General features: G+C 39.5%; 1 protein-coding gene across 8 annotated transcripts in view; it reads right to left on the minus strand.

The window, feature by feature from the left end:
• The window catches only part of RGS7 (regulator of G protein signaling 7), a 171,814-nt gene that overhangs the window by 83,239 nt on the left and 64,619 nt on the right, over window positions 1-23,956 (minus strand). For all 8 annotated transcript variants that reach the window (XR_015731461.1, XR_004593070.3, XM_034428270.3 and 5 more), the window contains exon 3: window positions 3,252-3,348. Coding sequence is in view for 6 of the 8 variants with exons in the window: in XM_034428270.3 (XP_034284161.1) it covers window positions 3,252-3,348 (97 nt within the window). In the remaining 2 variants the exon portion in view is untranslated. The remainder of the gene's footprint in view (window positions 1-3,251; window positions 3,349-23,956) is intronic.

Here is a 23,956-nt window from a genome sequence, read left to right on the forward strand (position 1 = left end):
GAGAAAAATCTGAAAATTTATGCTGATCACTTTAATAAATGCTGCTAGGCAGACAGTAGTGCGACCAATATAACACTTTTATGGGAATAAGTTCAATAAAAGCCAGTCTCTTAGAGTCTGAAATAGCACAGTGTTCTCCATTATTGCAGATGGTCTAGCCAGAAAATTAATTTGTGGCTACACTTACCTTCTTAACAATACTAATCTTAACATTTCAAGAGAGTCAATACATTCCAACTTGGTGGGCTTGCATTAAAAATGCATCCAATAACAAAAGACTGTGAAATGATTTATTAAAAAAAAGACTGGAGGAATATTGAGATGTATGCAACCTGACCGGTTTCAGCATTTCACTCTATTCCAGGTTCACCCACAGAAGTGGTGAGATGCTTGACTAGAATCCTAGCCCTGAAATTACAGAGATTATTTGGCAATATGAGGCCTTCTTGTCCTTGAATTGTACTGACAGCAGAAAAGGGAATCTGGACAACTTCCAGCGTGTGCTTAGAGAAGCTTTTCCCAAAGGTCAAACTGTTTGAAAGATTGTAGGAGTCAAAGTCAACAAACCTGTAAAACAGCAGGTTAAATGTTGACATAACACAAAAAGGGGTTGATTACCACCAATAGTTTTCACAGTACAATTCCCAGAAGTGCTATCCAAAGCTATTGTATATTGCAGAACGCAATCTGAATGAACCAAAGATGTTGCTTTATTATAGATAGTTTAATCCATAGTGAAGGTGTCTGAATGATTGAATTCAAATGTAGACTTTTTCATCTTCAAACCATTAAGCCGGAAAAAAGATCCCATTAAGTTTTTTGATCTTTTACCATCTATAAAAATCATTCACTAAAATTTACCTCACTCACTAAAGATGGGGATAAAATAAATTAGGATGTATGACTTTGTTTAACAAAGCAGATCATGCAGAAACTGACTATAATAGTTGTTTCTTTCCCCCTCGTTCTTTGGTCAATTTTTTTAACATTTAGCTCCAGCTATGAAAACTCAAGTAAACAGGAGGAAATAGAAAGTTACTCTTTGGGAACATGTTTATACAACTGTTCTTTATCACATTTTAAACATTCAAAAATTGTGCACCCTTCCATGCTATTTTTATAATTAATAGATCTGACTTTCTTACCTTATCATTAATTTAGACAATTCTCTCTGTAATCACCACCTTTGAGAATGTAAATCAACTTGCTTTCCTTATTACTGATACTCACTTTCAATCAGTGTCAGACAAGAACACATCTAATCTGCAATATGATTATATCTGATTATGTCAAATGATGAAGAATATGAATGATAGATCGCTATCAGGGAGCTTCTGGACTCCAATTATACCTACCCACTAAATACGTTATATTTTCAGATTTGCTACTGATTTTTTGGGCAAATATAAAACAGTCCAAAACAGATGCACGGAATATTGAATAGCATTCAGTTGTTTAATATCATCACTAGCCAAAAACAAAGTAAAATTATTACATTTGCATTTAATTTCAGTTCTGATTCAACTGAAATAGAAATTGTTCCAGGTCAACAAAAGTTCAGCAAACACATACCAATTGCTTAAATTCGTGCTCCCATGAAAAAAATGGCAGATTATAATAATCACTTTGCATAATAAGGCTGCGCAAAGGCAGCTATTAGAGTTACAATCAAATGTGTGCAATACATGCCATGAAACTTTCCATTGACAAATTGGTTTCTCTGTTTCTGTGTATATGTGTGCATGCATACATATGATTAAGTATGATTATGACCAAGTCTGAAATACACCCCTCCCCCAAGTGCTTGGCTTTTCCTATATTCTTGGAAAAATGGACTCTGATTTTGATGTACAATAAATAACAAAAGGCTCATTCATCAAACCCACTCCACCAATAACTTCATTCTCATTTTTCTATAAAAATCATTACTCTGCACAAATCATTATATAATAAAATTCTGTGTAGAGAAACTATAACAGATTTATACAAAGTTCTTCCTCTGGTGTTGCCTAATTTTCCACCTCTCCTCCAGCACTCATATATTAAATGGAAATATGTGTTTAGACTTCTATAAGAGTTGCACTCCATCACCCATAATAATCATCATGCGGTTAATACACAAAGAATGGGAGATTCTAGATATCATGTAGCATCTGTTTGGCTCCTTCCATTTTGTTCCTCAGTCAAACTGCCTAACCTACTGTTACTTTCTGTAATCTATTCCATGAAAAGATAAAAAGTGAAGGGACAGAATCAGAAGACATCTCACCATCTCTATAAATCACCAATTATGACCCCAACTGAAATTGACTGTTGATTATTATGTATATGTCAGGGATGAAGCTATTTTGCATGGGGCCAGGACTTTGATAATTGGAATATAGGCGGATAAGGTAACATTTTACAAGGAATTATGGATTAACTAATATAATTAGTTATATCAGTTCGTTAACCATATGGAAATTGGGGTTTAATGGAAGATTGGAATAGAATAATTTGTCCACACACAAAAAAAATTCTGATAAAGATATTAAAATGACTCAAGTTAAATTAGCAAAAAATATTTAATATGATGGAAAGTTATTTTTCTGAAAGCCATAGATATTTTTCAAAAATCTGTATGTTTTAGATAACTAAGAATTTGCTTACTAGTGTTTACAAAGTAGAGATATACTGCCAACAGTAAGAGAAATGGAAATAAAAATAAGTTATGCATAACAAAAGTGACTGGAAACTTCTAATGGTCTTTTTGCTGGAAAAAAAAAGAAAAATGAGTTTGCAATTTATAAGTTAGAAACAACAGCTAATGGAAGAAAGAAATTATGATGTAACTTTAGAAAAAGAAGGTAAAATTTAAATGCACTTAAATCCATTGTCAAAAAGATCAGAAGCTCCTTCTTTGTACTAGTCTTTTTTATTTCTTGTTATTTTTCTATTTTCTGAGGAAGAGACACTTGTCTCTTAATTAATTAATTAATGTTCCAGGAACACATGGCTTTTTGAGATGCTCCAAATCTTCTTCGAAAGAAGAAAGTGCTGGAGGCAGGGGAAGCATAGTATCCACTCCCAATGCTTACACAAAGTAATATGGTAACCCAGCATGGAACTTACAGAACTTACTATAATGAAGCTTCATTGTAAACTACTACAGACTTATTTTTAATCTTGTCTGTACTCATTTTATAGTTTATCATTGTTCTCATGTATTTTTTCCAGTACTGAATGAAGCAATGCTGTATTTTGAATCTTACCAGAGAAAACACTGGGAATCTTGGAGAGAAAGCTTTTGACTGTACGAATAGGAATCCCATTTTTCTCATCTTGCATACGAGCTATGACATCTTCCATCTGGACAAAAAAGGAACAAATAAACATATTATGTTCTTGAGTAGTAAACAGACTGGATGAGTCTTGAGTTGATCTAATTCAGTACAGTGTTGTCACAGTGACCAAACTAAATGCCTAAGTGAAGACAATAACCTCTGATATTGCAATTATATGTAGCTTTCATAAACAATAGCTAATAATAGCTAAATCAAGACCATCTAAGTTAGAGGCCATCATCACATCTTGTGGCATCAATTCTAAGATAACTATTTCCTGTATCAAGAAACACATTTTGTCCTGAATTTTAATTATTCTGATAGATTGATTGACTGACAGTAACTATATTAATATCCTACATTTTCTCTTGAGAGCTTAAAACAACATACGCAAGAATCTCCACTAAAATTAATTCTCATGCTATTAAGAAAGCTGTGGAGAAAGCTCTTAAAAAATCTAGATAGAAAGACAATAACGTGGCCAAAGCAACAAGTAACTTCCATGGTCAAGTGCTGACTTGAATCAGGATTTTCCCAATCCAAGATCTTAATGATTATATTTTATTTTATTTTATTTATTTATGTAATTTATATGCCGCCCTTCTCCGGAAGGACTCAGGGTGGCTTACAAGAACGAATAAAAAATTACATAAACATTAAAATCAATTTAAAATTAATTAAAATTATTTAAAATTATTTAAAATCACCCCTATGGATTCAGCCCATTTGGTGAAAAAGCCACGTCTTCAATTCGCGGCAGAAGGAGAGGAGGTCAGGGGCTGTTCTGAGGCTGGTGGGCAGCCCATTCCAGAGGGTCGGCGCTCCTACAGAGAATGCTCTCCCCCTGGGGGCTGCCAGTCGACATTGTCTGGCTGACGGCACCCTGAGGAGGCCCGCTCTGTGTGAGCGCACCGGACGATGGGAGGATGGCAGGAGATGATCCTGCAGGTACCCCGGGCCTAAGCCATGTAGTGCTTTATAGGTGAGCGCCAGCACCTTAAAACGAACCTGAAGGACCACCAGTAGCCAGTGCAGCTCGCGCAGGAGAGGTGTCACACGGGAGAACCGAGAAGCTCCCATAACAACCTGCGCGGCCGCATTCTGGAGTAACTGTAGTCTCCGGGTGCATCCCAAGGGCAGCCCCATGTAGAGGGCATTACAGTAGTCCAATCGAGATGTAACAAGGGCATTGTAATGCTCTCTACATGGGGCTCCCCTTGAAGAGCACTCGGAGGCTCCAACTGGTCCAGAATGCGGCCGCGCGGGTGGTTATGGGCGCAACTCGTTGTGCCCATGTGACACCCCTCCTGCGTGAGCTGCACTGGCTACCAGTGGTCTTCCGGGTGCGATTCAAAGTGCTGGTTACCACCTTTAAAGCACTCCATGGCATAGGATCCGGGTACCTTCGAGACCGACTCCTGCCACCAATAGCCTCCCACCGGCCAGTTCGCTCCCCCAGAGAGGGTCTCCTCAGGGTGCCATCGGCCAAGTTATGTCGGCTGGCGACACCCAGGGGGAGGGCCTTCTCTGTGGGAGCCCCAGCTCTGTGGAATGAATTGCCCCCGGAAATACGTAAGATCTCCGACCTCCGGGTATTTCGCTGTGCACTGAAGACCCTGTTGTTCCGCCAGGCCAGGCTATCGACATGATAATTTTAAATTGGGGTATTTTAAATTTCTGGGGTTTTAAATGGAGCCAAATTTATTTAATAATTTTAAATTTTAAATTGATGTTTGTCTTGTGTTTTTAAATAGGCTGTACACCGCCCTGAGTCCTTCGGGAGAAGGGCGGTATAGAAATAAAATTATTATTATTATTATTATTATTATTATTATTATTATTATTATTATTATTATTATTATTATTATTATTATTATTATTATTATTATTATGAGTGACCATGGCAAGGGCGTCCCGATCTAGGAAAGGGAGCAACTGGCATACCAGGCATACCTGAGTGAAGGCCCCCCTGGTCACGGCCATCAAATGATCTTCTAAAGATAGCCGTGAGTCCAGGAGGACACCCAGATTGCAAACCCTTTCTGAGGGAGTAAGGACCTCCCCTCCCATCACAAGTGACAGGGCCACTAGATCACGAGATGCCGGTATCCACAGCCACTCAGTCTTGGATGGGTTGAGTCTGAGTCTGTTTCTTCCCATCCAGGCCCGTACCACTTCCAGGCAGTGGGACATCACAGAAAGAGCATTCCTAGGGTGATCTGGGGTGGAGATGTAGAGCTGAGTATCATCAGCATATTGATGGTACCTCACCCCGAAACCACGAATGATCTCACCCAGTGGCTTCATATAGATGTTAAAGAGCAAGGGGGAGAGAACCGACCCCTGAGGCACCCCACATGTGAGGGGCCTTGGGGTGGATCTCTCTCCCCCCATCCATACAAACTGCGGGCAGCTCGAGAGGTAGGAGGAGAACCACCATAAAACGGTGCCTCCTACCCCCAACCCCCCGAGTCGCTGCAGTAGGATACCATGGTCGATGGTATCGAAAGCTGCTGAGGGCCTAGGACGAATCATGGGTTAAGGAGGCGGGAAATGGCCCAAGCTCCGTCAGGAAACTTGCCGGGTCCATCAGGCGCCTGGGGCAGAACAATCTCACTGGTTCCACCTCCCAGCGGTGGAGGATGACGGAGAGAAAGTCCAGCCTGAGGAGGGAATGATCGGTCCATGACAGGGGGTAGATTGACAAGTCCCCCCTACCATTATCATTTATCCACTGTCCAGAGTGAAAAATCAGGTCGAGTGTGTGTCCTTCCTTATGAGTTGGGCCCTGTACAATCTGAGTTAGGTCCATGGCCGTCATGGATGCCATGAACTCCCAGACTGACTCAGATGTCTCCCTGGCCGATGGTAAATTGAAGTCTCCCACAACCAAAAGTTTGGGGAGTTCAACCACCAACTCGGCCAGGACATCTAGCAGTGCGGGAAGGGCTGAGGCTACGCAGCTGGGAGATAGGTACATAACCAACAGACCCGACTGAACTCCAGGGTCCCACTTCAAAAGGAGGGATTCACACCCACCAATCTGAGGAACAGTGACCTCCCTGGGACTGAGGCTTTCTCTAATAACAACCGCCCCCCCCACCCCTACCCTGGAGTTGCGGCTGGTGAAGCACACGGAAGCCTGGGGGACATAAATTGGTGAGAGGGACACCTCCCTCCGGCCCTAACCAGGTCTCTGTAATGCAAGTCAGGTCCGCATCCTCCTTGTCAATTAAATCTCGGACAAGGAGGGCCTTGTTCATCACGGACCTGGCATTCAGATACACCAGCCGGAGCCCAGGGCTCCACTCTCCTACACCCCCGGGGAAGCAGGATGAGGCCAGGGGGCCGGAGGGCGTCACCAGCTGGATACAGTGGGGGCACTCCCCAGATCCCCTTTTCTTAATTGAACCAGATCCAAGACTTTAAACACTATACTGGCAATTAACGCTCAAGGTCAAAGCTATCATGACAACTGTCCATAAATACAGCTTTGATGATACTGTAAACTGAAGGAAGAGACAGGAATGAGGCTAAGAACAAAGTTTATTTACCAAGCTAATCATTTCATCTAATGTTATTAAAAACTACTCAACATTGTTTTCAGCTTCTCCACAACGAATAAGTTTCAAATAATAGCACTTAAACATACATACATCCTTCTTCAAAGATCAATGTATTGAATATAGTAGTAAGCATTTGTTTGATTAGTTAGTAAAACAATTCTCAGTTAATAATTTTGAGTACATCTTTGTTGAATTCTTAAATGACTTGCTCATTCGTACGTAACTATGGCACTGGATGTCATATATACGGCTCTATTTCTATGATATCACAGACTGGGAGAGTTGATTATTTAATGCTACATTTTTTTTCTATTAAACATAGCATCTTTGATACTTGAAACCTGGAAAATTAAAATTTCTTATTAAAGGCCTGTGTTGGCTTGCAGAGTTTGTTGGGGGGAAATTCTCAGATAAGCCCTTTGACACTGAAAATGTAGATGTTATATCAAAAACAGTCCACTTTCAATGTACATTTAAAAAATGGAAAGCCTGAAAAGAAGAAACATGACTCATCTTTGAAGAGATTTTAATTTGAATGATAGCTTTCCAGAAAGTATTCCAAACTCTATAGCATGTTGTTTGTATGTGTATTTTTGCAGAAATGTCATTGTGATATGGTTCAGTCTTCCTTTCTGATCAAGGCAAAGCAGCCTTCTTTTAAATATAAGAGAACGAAGAATATTCCCTTTTCACTCACACACTCACATATCCATAATGACTGATAATAACACATTGAAATATGTGTTTTTGATATCAATATACGTGGGAGTCAAATGCCAACTGAAACTACAGTTGCACACTTTGCAAATAATTTTCAATCAAGTTGTAAAACCCTGCCCTTCCCCTTTCCAAAGGAAAGATTGCATCTTTGAGCAATACAACTTTCTTTTCTCATGTTCTCTGGTCTCTAGTTGCCATTTTTCACACTTGCATTCACTTATTTATAGTTTCCTGTAACAAATTGTTCTCCAAGTGAGGAATACAAGGGAACAAACAAAGATAAAACAAACTTAACCCATTAATACAACAGCTAATTTAAAAGAAAAAAAACCATGCAGAGCTAAGACCATTAGAAGCATCAATATTATGTATTCATTCAGCTTAAGAATAATTCTATAAACCTGAGGATAATGCAGATAAAAGATACAACTATACTATCATAATATCAATTAAACACAGAATGCTGCATGAATTGCAATTTACAAAGCAGAGACTAAGGGTAACAAACATCTAAAATATCCAGGCAGGCTAGAAACAGATTAAAAATACAGACACCCCCCCCCCCAAAAAAAAACAGTTCAGCAAGAACTAAAATGTATATAAAATTAAGGTCTTCTTAAACCAAATGCTAGGGAGGAATATAAATATGCAGAGATTTAAAAGTGTGAATTTCCACACCAATGTCTCAACTTGGAGAATATATCCTCCCCAAGGTGATTTCATAAGAAACTAGTTCAGGACTGCACAGAATGAGGCCCAAAAGCAGCCCTGTGCAGCCTATCAGTATATTTTTAAATCTCAATTAATCCAGTACCACAAATACCACCGCCACCATCATTGGCATCTCAAAAGGCATGCTGCCACCAATGCCTACAGAACGTAAACAGGGATACCATTCTGACAGGTGAGCAAACTATTCTGTCCTTTTTCTTGAACTCCTTCAAATATAGACTCTCAGTAAACAAGCACTTCATCTATAAATGCTATTAGCTAACCTGAAGGGCAATCATTTCAAAGATATTTCCTTACCTAAGGCAAAAAAGCAATGTGAGCAGCAGGAGCAAGGAAACTGTCAGTTTCCCCATTGAGTTTTCTTGTGGGAATTTGGTAGAAAGCATTGGAAATCTCCCTTCCTTTTCCTTCCCTTCCCAACAGACAAGTAAATGACTACTGCTGGGTGGAAGAGGGAGCAAGGGATTGCAAGAGAGGCTGGGAAACTGTCACAGAATATTGAAAATGAAGATTATGTGATCACAGAAGCAGTCCAGCAATGCAGCAGCAGCAGCCAGTAGCACTGAAGCAGCTACAACTTCCCATAATTTTATTCCCTCCAGAGTCATGGGTCCCAGAATTTACAATTCTGTAAATTGAGGTAACATTGTTGCCTATGATACACTGTTTCACACACTTAAAGGTCATAATGAGAATGTTAATTGTATATAGATGTATAAATTCTTGAATTTATTCTGCATTGCAAAATTAAATCTGAGTTCACAGAAACCCACAACTGTATTACCAATTAATTTAATCCCAGTTTTTCCTGCTTTATTCAACGTATCCGAAAGGAATATTATTTTCCCCTTAAAAACGTTGACTTCCTAAAGAAACAGTTAGCATCTTTAGATTAACTGAATATGTTGTAATAGGAGGAACATTCTTTTATATGAAAAAATCATTTACGTTTTTAATTTTTTTCCAGATCAATATGGTGCCAAAATTGTTTTAAATTCATCCTTCTTTCAGATAAATTCAGTATCTCCAACAAAGGTATGCTTTATTCAAATGCAATCATTATGTTCTCACTAACATAATGTACTAAAGTCACAATGTACTAAAGCCAAACTTTATGTACTAAAGCCATTTTCTATTCTGATTGCCTAGAATCTGCTACAGCTGAATTACGATAAAAGATTAAGAATAAGAATACTGTAAATTGAAATGCTTGTCAAGTTTTGACTGAACAGGCAAATCATCCGTGGTTTCGGGGTGAAGTACCACCAGTACGCTGATGACACTCAGCTGTACATCTCCACCCCGGACCACCCCAACGATGCCCTTGAAGTGATGTCCCAGTGCCTGGAGGCCGTGCGGATCTGGATGGGGAGAAACAGGCTCAGGCTCAACCCATCCAAGACCGAGTGGCTGTAGTTTCCGATGTCCCGATATAGTCATTTGGCGCCATCAGTAACTATTGGGGGCGAATCGTTGGCCCCCACGGAGAGGACTCGCAACTTGGGCATCTTCCTGGATTCACGGCTGTCTTTAGAAGAGCATTTGACAGCCGTGACCGGGAGGATTTTTCATCAGGTTCACCTGATTCGCCAGTTGCGTCCCTTTCTGGATTGGGACCCCTTACTCACAGTCACTCATGCCCTCATCACTTCCCGCCTGGACTATTGCAACGCTCTCTACATGGGGCTCCCCTTGAGGAACACCCGGAGGCTCCAACTGGCGCAGAGTGCAGCCGCGCGGGTGGTTATGGGAGCGACATGGCATTCCCATGTAACACCTCTCCTGCACGAGCTGCACTGGCTCCCGGTGGTCTTCCGAGTGCGCTTCAAGGTTTTGGTTACTACCTTTACAGCGCTCCATGGCTTAGGACCTGGTTACCTACGGGACCACCTGCTGCCACCAATAGCCTCCCATCGGCCAGTACGCTCTCATAGAGAGGGGCTCCTCCGGGTGCCGTCGGCCAAACAATGTCGACTGGCGGCCCCCAGGAGGAGAGCCTTCTCTATGGGGGCACCTACTATCTGGAATGAGCTCCCCCCCGGAGATACGGAGGATCCCGGATCTGCGCATCTTCCGCCGCGCTCTTAAAACCTGTTTATTCCATCAGGCTAGCCTGGCCTAATCTTTTCCCTTTTTTCCCTTTTTAAAATGTAAATTTTAATCTGTTTTAAATTATTGGGGTGTTTTAAATCTGTCTTGGGCCAAATTGTTTAATTCGGTTTTACTTTGCTTTTAAATTTTGTATTTATGTGTTTTATCTTGTGGCTGTTCACCGCCCTGAGTCCTTCGGGAGTAGGGCGGTATATAAATCAAATAATAAAAAAAATCAGACAAGTGTTGCTTTCTAGCATGGTCACCTCTTTCCCTGAATGGTCATTGCTGACTTCTGAAACTACAAAGTAAAGAATTAGCTCCTTAGCTTTGCTTCAGCATTTCCTGTGTAGTGGTCTGTTTATCTCTTATCAGTTTCATCCAGACCCGCTCTGACAATGCAGTATTACACTCTGTCTTTTTAAAAGACAACAAATCCTACCTGTGTAGAAGGTGCAAAACAGCTTCCATGGGGAGGAAAAAGAAAATCATAGTTCTGAAACCAATAAGGGAATTTGACATTTTCAAAATGGGGGGGGGGGTATCACTGAGAAAGCAGCAGTCACAGACATGCCACAATACAAGCCAAGGAGATGCTCTAGCAAAGATTCAAAATTCGACATGCTCTAATTTGTAACATTTGTGAGAGATGGGGGATGGAATTGAAAAATCCTAACATTTATTAGCAAGCTAACCAAATGCTTTGTAAATGACCAAATTTAATTTGAATTTCTCTCATTCAATGCTAAATGTACACATTTACCAGGATAGGCTAATAGATATTGTGTTTTATGAAGAAATTAATTGGATCTCAAGGTATTCATTTTTGATTAACTGCATATTATAAACAAATGTTGAAAGGGGAGGTGAGCTTCTCTACAGATGTCTCAAAGATGTTTGGTTTCAGGGAATAAATTCTGGTATTATTCAGGTATTCTGTTTTCAGATTTGCACTGCTGTTTGTTCAATAAACCTGAAAATAACTCTAGAACAAAACACAAGGGACCCTAGCTTACATAACTTTTTTTTTTTTTTTTTTTTGTAAAGGAGGCTTAAGGTCCACATAAAATTTCAAATTTTTTTTTGAAAAAGTATCCCCCTCTGCTCAAAAAAGCACCTGAGTGGATGAATGTTTTTCAGGAAGTGGAAGATTATGAATAGGAACACTGTAATCTATGCTATACAAGGTAACTTGGTCCCAAGTAGAAAAAGGGGAAAAAAAGATACATAGTTTGAACAAATCATGAAGAGACCTCAAAAGAAGAAGACAAAGAAATGGGCTATACTTCTTCTAGTTTAGGAGTTGGCACAATTTTTAAGTGTGATACATCTAAGGTGTCCCATTAAAATTTTAATAATTTTTGAAAATCGAAGGTCCCATCAAGTCTATTGATATATATATGTTTTCTGAGATTTTCGCGGGTGTTTGTATGTAGGTCTTTGGTTATTCAGGTTTTCTCCCGCGTAAAATTGGAAGTGTCTTGGCGGCGTTTCGACGAAGTCTCATTCGTCATCTTCAGGCTGGTGTTTTCAGCTTCGTGCTTCTAGGAGCAATGTATGATCGCAGCTGTTTCTTCCTTTTAACTGCCAGTGTGGGTGTGAACTGATTGGGTGGGAGCTTGGCTGTGTTCTGATTGGGTGGAGGTGTGTTCTGATTGGTTGGGGGTTTGGCTGTGCTCTGATTGGATGGGGGGTTGGCTGTGCTCTGATTGGATGGGGGGGTGTTCTCTTTAGGTGGGGGCTTGGTTGTGCTCGGGTTAGTCTGAGTTGCAGGGGGATTTGAGCTGGTGAGCTGTGTTGCTGTTGTTTGGCTTCACGTTTGTGGTCATGCCACATCTTCATGGTGGGTGTCAGTTTGCTTCATGTATGGATTGGAGGGGTTTAAAGTGGCTAATGATGCAGCTGTGATCTGGCTTCTGGTTTGTGGTCGTGCCTCATCGGTGTGGGTTTGCTTTTTGCGTGGATGTGTGGTGGTGACATCCTGTGTGGTTTTCGTGAGTGTGGGTCTGGTGTCATTCTTTGTGTTAGGGACTCGTTTGTCAATAAGGGTGGGTTTCCAAATGGCTGGTAGGCGGGAGGTATCATCTTGTTTATTCATGCTGTGTGGGTGTTTTTCTATCTCGATGGCTTCTCTGATTATTCTGTTGTTAAAGTGTTCAGTTTTGGCGATAGTGCTGGTCTTTTTAAAGTCAATTTCATGTCCTGTGGCTTTAAGGTGTTGGACCAGGGAAGAAGTTGGTTCCTCTTTTCTGACTGAGTTCTTGTGTTCTTCAATGCGTGCACTTATTATTCTGTTGGTTTGTCCGATGTATGTGGTGGGGCAGGCAGTGCATGGGATTTCATATACTCCTTGATTTTCTAACTCAATTTTGTCTTTCGGGTTTCTTAGGATGGTGCAGAATGCTGTCTTGATGTTGTGTTTGTGGAGGATCTTGCTGGTTCTGTCTGTGGTGCCTTTTATGTATGGGAGGAGGGCTTTGCCGTTTTCTTGTTCTCTGTCTTGGATTTTAGTGGGGGTTTCTTTTTGGATTAGGTTGCTAATCTTATTTCTTTGGAATCCATTGGATGTTAGTACATTAGTGAGAGTGTGTAGTTCAGTTTTTAGGTGTTGTTCGTCAGCTAAGCGTTTTGTTCTGGAGATGAGTGTTTTGGCTAAGGAGTTGATCTGTGCTGGGTGGTGGTGTGAGAGTGCTTGCAGATAGCGGTTTGTGTGTGTTTTCTTCTGGTAGATGGTGTGTCCTAGGGAGCCATTGGATTTTTTGTAGACTAAGACATCCAGGAAGGGAAATTGGTTGTTCACTTCTGTTTCCATGGTGAACTGTATTTTGGGGTGTAAGCTGTTGAGGTGTGTGAGGAAGTTGTCCAGTTTTTCTTTCCCATGTGGCCAGCTCTAATTCACGTTTCTTGAATGTGAGTTCTTTGAAAGCAGTGGGATTTTCCTTTTGAATAAACATGTAAGGTTGCGCTACAAGTAAAAAAAAAATCTTCACAGATCTGATTACTCTACAAGTATATTATAGGCTGGATGGACCCTTTCACTGAATACTCTATTACAGTGGCCCCCAACCTTTTGGGCACCAGGGATCAGTTCCGTAGAAAGAAGTTTTTCCACAGACCAAGGGGGCGTGGTTTTAGGTGCTGCCTGCATCCATGGATGAGATTTTGCTTGTTGTGCAGCCCAGTTTCTGGCCTGCCGCGGTCTGGTACCAGTCTACAGACTAAGGGTTGGGGACCCCTGCTCTTTTAGGGAGATGATGTCATAGCCTTGTTTTATGATGAATATGTGTAGCTACCATCCAGTAGTAAATACGATTGTTGTACCTGGATGTAAGGTGCCATTTGCCAAAGTTGACAGTGTCCTTTTGCTGCTGTAAAATCTAAACGATGAGTCTGAATGGTATATACTAGAACATCATGTCACTTCAAATAGGAGGGAAAAGTTGGTGCACGAGGGGAACTAATTAAAAAATTAAACTTTCCAGTCCAAAATTTAACAAGAGGCACGCACAATCCCCCTCTATCATGCCCTTACCACTAGTTCCCAGGTTCAAAATTGACAATGTAAGAAATTGAACTCTTTAAGCTTATGACATGGTGTTGTAGTTAAGATGCTTAACTCAAAACCAAGACATTCTATTCCTCCCTTAGGCTTAGAAAGCATCTTTGAGTTAGCCTCTCTCTCTTAGTTCAACCCCCCCATCCTCACAATTGTTATTATGGGGAAAACAAGAGGAGGAAGCACATATATCACCTTGAAATATACAAAATAAAGTTGAGATATAAGCTTAATAAATAAAATATATCCTGCCATCAACATTGTTTTCTTAGATAATAACACATTCTGGCATTTCAACAATTTTTTGACAATGAAAAGAGAAAAGAAGAAAACATATAAAACAGCAAAAATACCACAAACAATGCAGAATGCAGATTTTAAAGAATTGAAAAGAATTGAAATATTAGCCTGCAAATAATCCATATGTTGAATAGACTCCAAATGTTTTTAATTTAAAACAACAATGACCTCCCTAGGAAGGTAATTCCAAAGATGTGAAGTCTCTACTAAGAAGTGGGCCCAAGAACAGTGAATTTTGACCCCAAACTTAGAGTGTATCCTCAACCACATGCCATCACTTCTTTCTTCCATTATGAAGTGACAAAGCATTCCCTAAAGAATGTAGGTGAAGAGGAAATGAAAGCATTAAACATCACTTGTTTAACATCAGCAATTTTTCCATGATGTTTTGAGTGAAATGGCAATTTTTCTCTTCCAGTTACTGATCAAACCCAGATTTGATCAACCTTAGATTAAAGTTTGAAAAAAACATGAATTGGCATCAGCCATACTATGTATTAGTAAGATCCATCAGTCGTACTATTATCAGTTGCTTTGCAAGTGCATTATTGGTCTTCTGTTTATGTTTTGATAAGTCCTTACCATACTCATTAATGCTACTATTTCTGCTTCCTTAATAACTCTAAGATACAACTAGTGGCACTATGCAGGAAAAAATGGTTAATCTAGGAGGCTGAAAAGGTACCTAAATAGGAATTACAAAATGGACCTAAAAACTGAACGATTTTTCTTCAATAAATTGATTCAAGAGCTTGCCTTAATATGAGGAAATTATTCTGCTTTTTATACCATCAATTGTATGTCTTGTATTTCCTTTATACTCTCCCAAAAGATACAGCATGTTTGGTTTCTCTATTCGTAAGCAAGAACAAAGCTGCCATGTGCATGAATTTCTCTAGCCACGTTTTGGGGATGTGGCCAGTTTCTCTTCTAGATACTCCTCTAGGCTATGTAAATATGTTATTCTTTGAATGAATTGGCTTGAGCAGACACCTCAGAGAAGGCTTCCTGGCAAACTCCAAAGGAAAACAAGCCTGATTTTACCCATTTTCAAAAGCAAAGCTTTACTTCCTGATCCCTATTGTTTCCAGTCCTGATCCAAAGGCAATCACCATGACTTCTCCTGGAGTTGCAATTACAGTGCTTAAAATGGCTCAGCTGAGTTATCATATCAGTGCAGGCTTCCCATTCTAGGCAAACAGATGCTGGGGATTTGTCATACAAATTAATTCTTGGCTAGTGCTGTAATATGCAAGACGAGAATTTTATTATAGTTGGCAATTCTTTGGAGTTGTGAATTCTCTACATACATTTCTCCCTTTAATTGTGCAGCTGGCTGTATTTTTTTATTTAATTTTAATAATTTGAGTAAGGCAGAATTCAAGTTATTTATAGCTCCAGTTAAAACCTGGAGGAGAACTAGAATTGTAAAAGAAAAGAAGAGTAAGGACCAAGACCTGGTAAAAGAAGAGCACATCTGAAGGAGACCTTTTTGAAACAGTCTCCCGGTGTCAATACAGGTAATCCTCAATTTACAACCATTCATTCAGTGACTTTTCCAATGACACGGAACAAGGGGAACTTATGATAGGTCCATCATTCAAGGAAGACTAAAGGAATATAAGGAGGTTGAAATGTATTTGAATATCAGTAGCTCAGTTTGGTAGCTGGGCTGTTGATCTGAGCCCCGAGCTTGGCAATTTGGTGGCAAATGTTTCAAAGGACACTGATGATGTCTCCTCAAATGATGATGAAACATTTGCCACCAAATTGCCAAGCTCGGGGCTCAGACCAACAGCCCAAATATAAGGAGATTTACAAAGAAATTGAATGGACTCGTATTTTCAGGAAGGAAAAAGGAGAATTTCTACACCATACTGATGAGTTGAAAGCCCCAAATACTGCATGCACTTTTAAAAAATTCTCCCTCACTTCCTAGACCAGAAGTTTTAAGACACATGACCAGCTGTTAGCAGGAAGCCTCAATGATATTTCGGCAGTGCATAACATGTGACAATGATCTAGTTATTATCTTGCATCTGCAGTTTTTTGTAAGTTATCAGTCTTCCTTCACTGTGGTCTCTGTTTTGACTATCCTGATAGTTAAAACATGGTCCAGTGGAACATATCTCAAAACAGCCCTTCTGTGCCTGAAGAAGAGCCGTTGAGGACTAGATAGTACAAATTGGAGAGATCCTCAATGGTGCAACCCTTGAAAGCACAATTGAACATAGCCAGCTACAGAGAGGAACTCAAGACTGATGGTACTAGAATTGCTTAAAAGTTTGTTCACAAGTGTGCGTGTACTTCATCAGGGGAAAAAGACTTCATTTATGCCAATCCAAAGGGAGACTTTAGGTCCCACAATAGCAATAGGATTTAGACTTATATACTGCTTTACAGTGCTTTACAGCCCTAAGTGGTTTACAGAGTTAACATGTAGCCTCCAACAAACTGGGTCCTCATTTTACCCACCTTGGAAGGATGGAAGGCTGAATCAACCTTGAGCCTGATGAGATTCGATCTGCCAAATTGCAGGCAGCCAGCAGTCAGCAGAAATAGCCTGCAGTACTGCACTCTAACCATTGCACCACCACGGCTCACAATACTCTTAAGAACATAGTCTACAGCAGGGCTGTCAAACTAGCGGCCCACAGGCTGAATGTGTCATGCACTGGCCACACCCACACCCAGTTTAATAAAGGGGGAGAAAGTCCCAATACATCAAGTGATGCCGCCATGATGATGCAAATTTGATACCCCTGGTCTACAGTAATACAACAAGTTGTCCTAAAAAATAACTTTAAGGAGTTTTGAATAACTATTGTGAAAAGATATAAAAATAAAATAAAACAAAAAACAAGAAGAAAGAAAGAATGTTGCTTAAGTGGAATGACAAACAGCTCTTCGATGAATGTGTTAATGTTGTCATGGTCAGGAAGAAAGTCAGGAAGAGGACTCCCAATAGACAAATATGTACATTCTAGAAGGTGGCGAATAAGGATCAGCACTGGCTGATAACTCATATACATTAATCATCTGAGAAATGTGTTTAGGATGGTAGCTTTTGTCTTTTTTCTTAATAACTGGTTACAATATTCTCAGAGCAGTATAATCATGTGGTATAATGCTTCTATCCTAATACTATATGAGGATTAGCACAAAAAATCAGGGTAAACAGATCTAGGCCAGATTGAGGTCAATTTCTTGTTTCAGATGACCTAATTTTCAGCAATATAATCCTGAAATTTCCTAAAGAATAGTGCCATATGTTGATCAAGTCATGCAAATTTGTTTGTCATTTCTGCTGTCTAATAGCATTATTTGAGCCGGATGGGGTGATGGTAAGTTTGCACCTGTTTCATAGAATTAATGGAGGCTATTTTTAAATGAAAATATTAACAATGAAAATGAAAAGCTCAATATAAATCAGTTGCCAGGTAATTTCCTATCTATCTTCCCTTTCCAGTTTGTTTTGTTGATTAATTGATCAACTGCTTGCTTGCTTTTTATGATCCAGTTCAGCGTTAAACACCCAATGGTGTGCTCTTTTTAACAAGGTGATTATTATACCTAAATTCCTTTAAAAGATAAATATCTGCTACAAGAATTCAATCACAGCTAGATACATATTTTCAATGTCAACCATTCTTTTTGGAATCTGCTATTTATTAGTGTTCTGAAAGATCTCCACTCCCTCTTAAAATAGATAAAACAACTCCATCTCATGACACTAGAACAAAACAGAACAGAACAGAACAGAACGTTATTGTCATTTTGAATGTACACTAATCGGCATACATTAAAATGAAATCAATAAAATGAGCACCAAAGGCTTTAGTGTATTTTTAGTTTTTTGCTAAATTAGTTTAAAACATTTTACAATTTATTGTCTGAAATGCAGCCTGTTTAAAACAAATATGGCTTTCTCCATGAATATATAAAAAATAGGTTCCTTCATATTTCTCAAGCAAAACACTGTATAATGTTTATTATTGGTTTCCCGGTTAAAAATATTTCTCTATAATGCCTGCTTAACACAACTTTTTAAGGACTTTTTTGGGATACCCTATTCTTCTCAGATTAACGTTTTGCTTTGTTGCTGTAGATAGGTTGAAAAATTAAACCTTTCCAACATTAAACTGTTGTTATACTTCCAAAACCAAATGTTTTGCATTCAAAAAATATTTGAAAAATAAATACTGAATGTACTCTCTTTCAAGTAAATAGCAGAAGCATTAATACGGTGCAGTGTGGCGCATCTATCGGTAAATTATTTTATACCCAGAAGGCTTGCTTTCAGGTAAACAAGCAGAGATTTGCATGTTTGCAAGAAATAGATAGCTAAAAAGAGAGCCCTGGTGGCGCAGCAGACTAAAGCACTGTTATTAACATCAGCTGCCTGCAATTACTGCAAGTTCAAATCTCACCAGGCTCAAGGTTGACTCAGCCTTCCATCCTTTCTAAGGTAGGTAAAATGAGGACCCAGATTGTGGGGGCAATAAAATGACTTTGGATAAAATATACAAAAGTATGAAGGCTATTGCTTAATGCATTGTAAGCCGCCCTGAGTCTCCAGAGAAGGGCGGCATATAAATTAAATTAAAAAAAAAAGTAGGGTTTTTTTTTAAAAAAATATGGAATTACAAAACTCTGATTGTATAGCTCTGTTCTTCCAAAGGTCCGTATTCTTCCAAGTTCTTCATGTATCTAATGCTCTTTAGACAATGCAAGGAGGAAAAAATCTTAATGTGCTTGCTGAGACTCATTTAACAAGATCTACCACTGCCCCTACAGAAAAGATGTATGGCTTCTCCTTTTGTACTTCCCACAGAAGCATAGTAACAGGAAACCATAATTCATTAGTGCTTTCTCTCTCGACACTTCCACAAGCTCTGTAAAAGGCATTTTCAGATTGTGTTTCTTCAATAGAGACAGCTATCCTCATTAGACATATATGTGTTGGATCCTTTTGTGGAGGATTACGTTTACTAAAACTGTCACATATTGTTCTGCCCCATCTATGGACCCCAAAGAATGCAGCACACACAAAGTCCGTACAAACCTTAGTTTACTAATTAAGGACTACTAATGAGCTTTCTTAGTAGTTGTTCGAACACAAGTACAATTTAAATCAGTCTTTTCTGAACAAGAGCTGTTAATTTAACTTCATTAACAGCTGACAAGAATTCAAAGAATAATAACTCAGTTCTGAGGCACAGTATTTCAGATAACCATAATCTTACTGTGTTTGGCAGAATGCCCAGAAGCAATTTGCAGGAAAACTAATAAGAGAAAAACAAGAGCCGAAATCAAATGTTTCTGGAATCAAGACTCAAAAGAATGTGAACGAAGTTGTTTCCTGCAAATTGCATCAGTCGTCGTCCTTCCTTAAATAGGCTAGGGGAGTGGCCAATTAGCCCCAAGCCTTACTCTAGAGGAGACCTCCTCCTGAGGAGCCACTCTGCCTTTTCGCAGCTCTGCACGCTCGTGCATCGAGAAGAGGCTCCTCCTCTTCTTCCTCTTCACTTATGGGAGCTTCTGGAGGTTCTGAAGGCCCTGGCTGAATCCCCGCCTCTGGCACCACATCTTCTCCAGCCTCCTCATTGTCTGACTCAAGTGCCAACTGCACAGGCTGCTGGCGCAGCACCACACCAGCCTCCTCGCTGTCGGAATCAGCTACTAACTGCACAGGCTGCTGACGGGCCACAACACATATTAAAGGTTAGCTCCCACTGTATCATGCCCCTGACTATCTAGTATTTTGCTATCTCCCAGACAGCAGTTTTCCAAAGAGACCTGTTCTACTACCTTATATCCTTGACTGAATCTTCAGGGTGTGCTCTGACACTAAACTCCCTCCCTATAGGAGGAAGCAGGAAAACTGAGAAAATAGATAAATTATACAGCCACTAAACTAGGGCAAAAATCACAGTACAGTGAGCAAGGGAAACACACATCCCAAAAAAGAAAAAAAATCGATCACTCAGAACAGATCTGGAAGGGACCTCGGCAGTCTTCTAGTTCAACCCCTTGCTCAGGCAAGAAACCCTATACCATTTCAGATAGGTGGCTGTCCAGTCTCTTCTTTAAAATCTCCAGTGATGAAGCACCCACAATTTCTGGAGACAAGCTGTTCCACTGCTTAATTATCCTCATGGTTAGGAAGTTTCTCCTTAATTCCAGCTTGCTTCTCTCCTTGATTAGTTTCCATCCATTGTTTCTTTTCCTGCCTCCTGGTGCTTTGGAAAATAGGTTGAACACCCCCCCCCCTTCTTTGTGGCAATCTCTCAAATACTGGACTACTGCTATCATGTCCTGTCCCATCTCCCCAGTCCTTCTTTTCTCTAGACTAGCCAAACCCAAATCATGCAACTTTTCTTCATATGTTTTAGTCTCCAGGTCTTTAATCATCTTAGTTGCTCTTCTTTGCACTTTTGCCAAAGTCTCAACATTTTGTAATATGATGACCAAAATTGGATGCAGTTTTAGTAAAGCCAAGTGTGGCTTTACTAAGGCTTTATAAAACAGTACTAATGCTTCATGCGATTTTGTTCTATGTTCTGTTTATTCAACCAAGGATTGTATTAGCTTTTTTGGCTGCTGTTGCACATTGCTGGCTCATATTTAAATGATTGTCCACTAGGACTCCAAGGTCCCTCTCACAGTTACTGGTTTTGAGCCAAGATTCACCTCATCTGTACTTGTACCTTTGGTTTTTCCTTCTCAGATGCAAAACCTTGCTTTTCTCTATATTAAATTTCATTTTGTTGGATAGGGCCCAGTGTTCAAGCTTATCAAGATCTTTTTGGATGCTGAGCTTGTCTTCTCGGGTGTTAGCTATTCCTGCCAGCTTAGTGTCATCTGCAAATCTAATGAGTTCCCCTTCTATTCCCTCATCTAAGCCATTTATGAAGATATTGAAGAGTACTGGGCCTAAGACAGAACCTTGTGGTATTCCTCCATGTAGATGTAGTACTATTAAGGATGATTCATTGAGTACAGTTTGTCAGCCAGTAATAAATCCATCTGGTGGTGATGTTGTCTAGCCCACATTTTTCTAGCTTACCAAGAAGTAGGTTGTGGTCTACTTTATTGAATGCCTTGCTGAAGTCTAAATATACTAAGTCCACAGCATTTTGCTGGTCTACTAATTTAGTCACTTTGTCAAAGAATGAAATAAGATTAGTTTGGCATGATCTGTTTTTAACAAACCCATGCTGGTTTTTAATTTTTAATTTAATTTTTAAATGCCCTTTGTTATTAATTTAAGGCCTACTTAGAACAAGATAAATTGGTTTAGGTAAATCATGCTCCATAATCTTCTGTTTGGATTATTGCAATGCCTTGTAGCTGCTGCTTTTGGAAATTGTCCAGAAAAGCTAGTTTGCTCGAAGCAAGTTGAGAAAATAAATCTGGACATTTCAGTCTAATAAAACACATACTTTGTGATATAGCAGTCTATTTCCAGACCTAATTCAAAATACTGATTTTAAAATATCAATTTCTAAATGGCTTAGGTCCAGTTAATAAGGGAATATGGGAAGGTCTCTTATATAGATCCAGGCTATTGGTCTAATTGGCCCCTCCAGGATTTCAGAGGAGAAACCTTCCAAGCTACACCTGGAAAGCCATAGGTGAAACCTGGTACTCAAAAAGATGTTCTGAAAAATAGTTGGAGTTGAGGGGGTTTTTTTGGTTTGCCTCTCTCTGCTCAAAAAGATTTGCTTGCAACTTCTTTGTACTTTTTTCCTGCAGCAGTAAAGTTCTTATTTTCCCAGACATTATAACATCTGCATTTTTTGATCTAGAAATCTGTTCATATCTTGGTTGTATTTCATTATTTGCCATGGTACTTCTTGATGCTATTATTATAACCCATCCAGAGAACATTATTATTGGTTCATAAAAACATTTATAATTGAGAACATAAGTACTGTATATGGAATATTGAAAGACAGGACAGGAGATAATGTTTTTCCTTCCGAATATTTGAGCGGGGGGAGTACAGTTTTAGGTAGAAATAATGATTCACTCATCCAGATTCAGACACAAGGAAACCCACTACAGAAAAGCTTGAAAGGGATGCTGGATTCTTTCCAAACTGATGGCTTCTTTTGATGAGTGTTCTAAGGATTTGTGGAAGTCATTGGAGAGATTTAGCTTGGGAAGGTTTAAGGACAATCATATTTAAATTTAAGAAAATAAATCCTGTATTTGATCCAGATAGATTGAAAGGAGAGGAAATAAAAAGAACCAAATAGTGATGCTTCATGATCCCCAAAAAGTATTAGAACAAATAAGAGGAAATGGGAAAAAATAAGATCCTGGGCAAAACTCAACATGAGCTTAATGAACAAGATGTCAAATCAGCTTAAGTGTCTTTTATGATGAAGTAACTGAACCTCTTAAATACATGTTAAGTGAAAGGTATGGTATTCACTGATAAGTTATTATATTCTGTCCTGGATAGTTTGCTCCCCTAAGAAAGAATTTCTCATCTTCTGCAGGAATACCCAAAGTAATGTTGTTACCCAATGTGATATTGATGTTACCAAGCTAAAAACAGGGAGACTGTGAGTTCTAGTTCTGCTTTAGGCAGAAAGCCAGTTGAGTGATCTTGGGCTGGTCATTCATTCATTCATTCATTCAATCAATCATTCATTCATTCATTCTCTCTTCACTTCCCCTCCCCTCTCTGTCCCTCCCTCCTCTAGGAAGTAGGCAAGGACAAATCACTTCCAAAAATTTTGCAATAACCCCAGAGACTTGTCCAGGCCATTGCTAGGACGCAAGACTTATTTGAAGGCACACATTTCTTCTTTTTTGCTTGCATTAACAGTCCAACTCAGAAGAAATAAATGTACCACTCTGGACATGACTGGACATAATATTACCACTCTGGTGGTAAAATCCCATTTGGAATATTATGTCCAGTCATGGACACTACAGTGTTAAAGGGACAGCGGCAAATTTTTCAGAGGAGCACTATCAAGCTGGTATAGAGTTTGCAAATCAAGGCCTATGAGGAACAATTAAACCATATGGGTATGTTTGACCTACAAAAGAGAGATGAATGAGAAGAGTTGAATGAGAAGAGTTGAAATCTAATGAGTTGTCTTACCCTTCAGGGAGAATGGACATTTTCTATAGTATTGTTCCACAGAGAGGGGATTTATTCTCCCTACCTCAAAGGGCAGAACCAGAACTACTGGGTTAAAACTATAAGGAAGGTTCCTCCTAAACATCAGGAGGAATTTTCCTATCTGTACAAGTTGTTGGCTAGTGAAATAATCTGTCATATGAAATGGCCAATTTCATTTGAAATGCCTTTTTTTACATACGTTTGAAGATTTATCAAGTGGCCAAAGCTCACTAGTTCTCTTCTCTTCCCTCTCCGGAGTCACCAATTCTCATTTTCAGAAATGAGATTAGATTTTCCCCTTTGCAGATGGCACAATCAAGTAGCTAATGTAACCTTATGGCATCCTAAGCAGCAAAGCCATGGAGCTGGTCAGTCAATTATTGTTGCCATTTTTTCCAAAGGAATTGTGCACTCATGTGTAGCTTTGAATATGCATGTCTACCCTTATTAGCAGAAAACTATTAGAAAAGCAGAGAGATTTCCTAGAAATAATTCACCTTCTGCTGCAAGGACAATAAGGGCA

The sequence above is a fragment of the Pantherophis guttatus genome, chromosome 1, assembly GCF_059756535.1.
Source record: "Pantherophis guttatus breed Tessera chromosome 1, ASM5975653v1, whole genome shotgun sequence".
Taxonomy (NCBI): Eukaryota; Metazoa; Chordata; class Lepidosauria; order Squamata; family Colubridae; genus Pantherophis; species Pantherophis guttatus.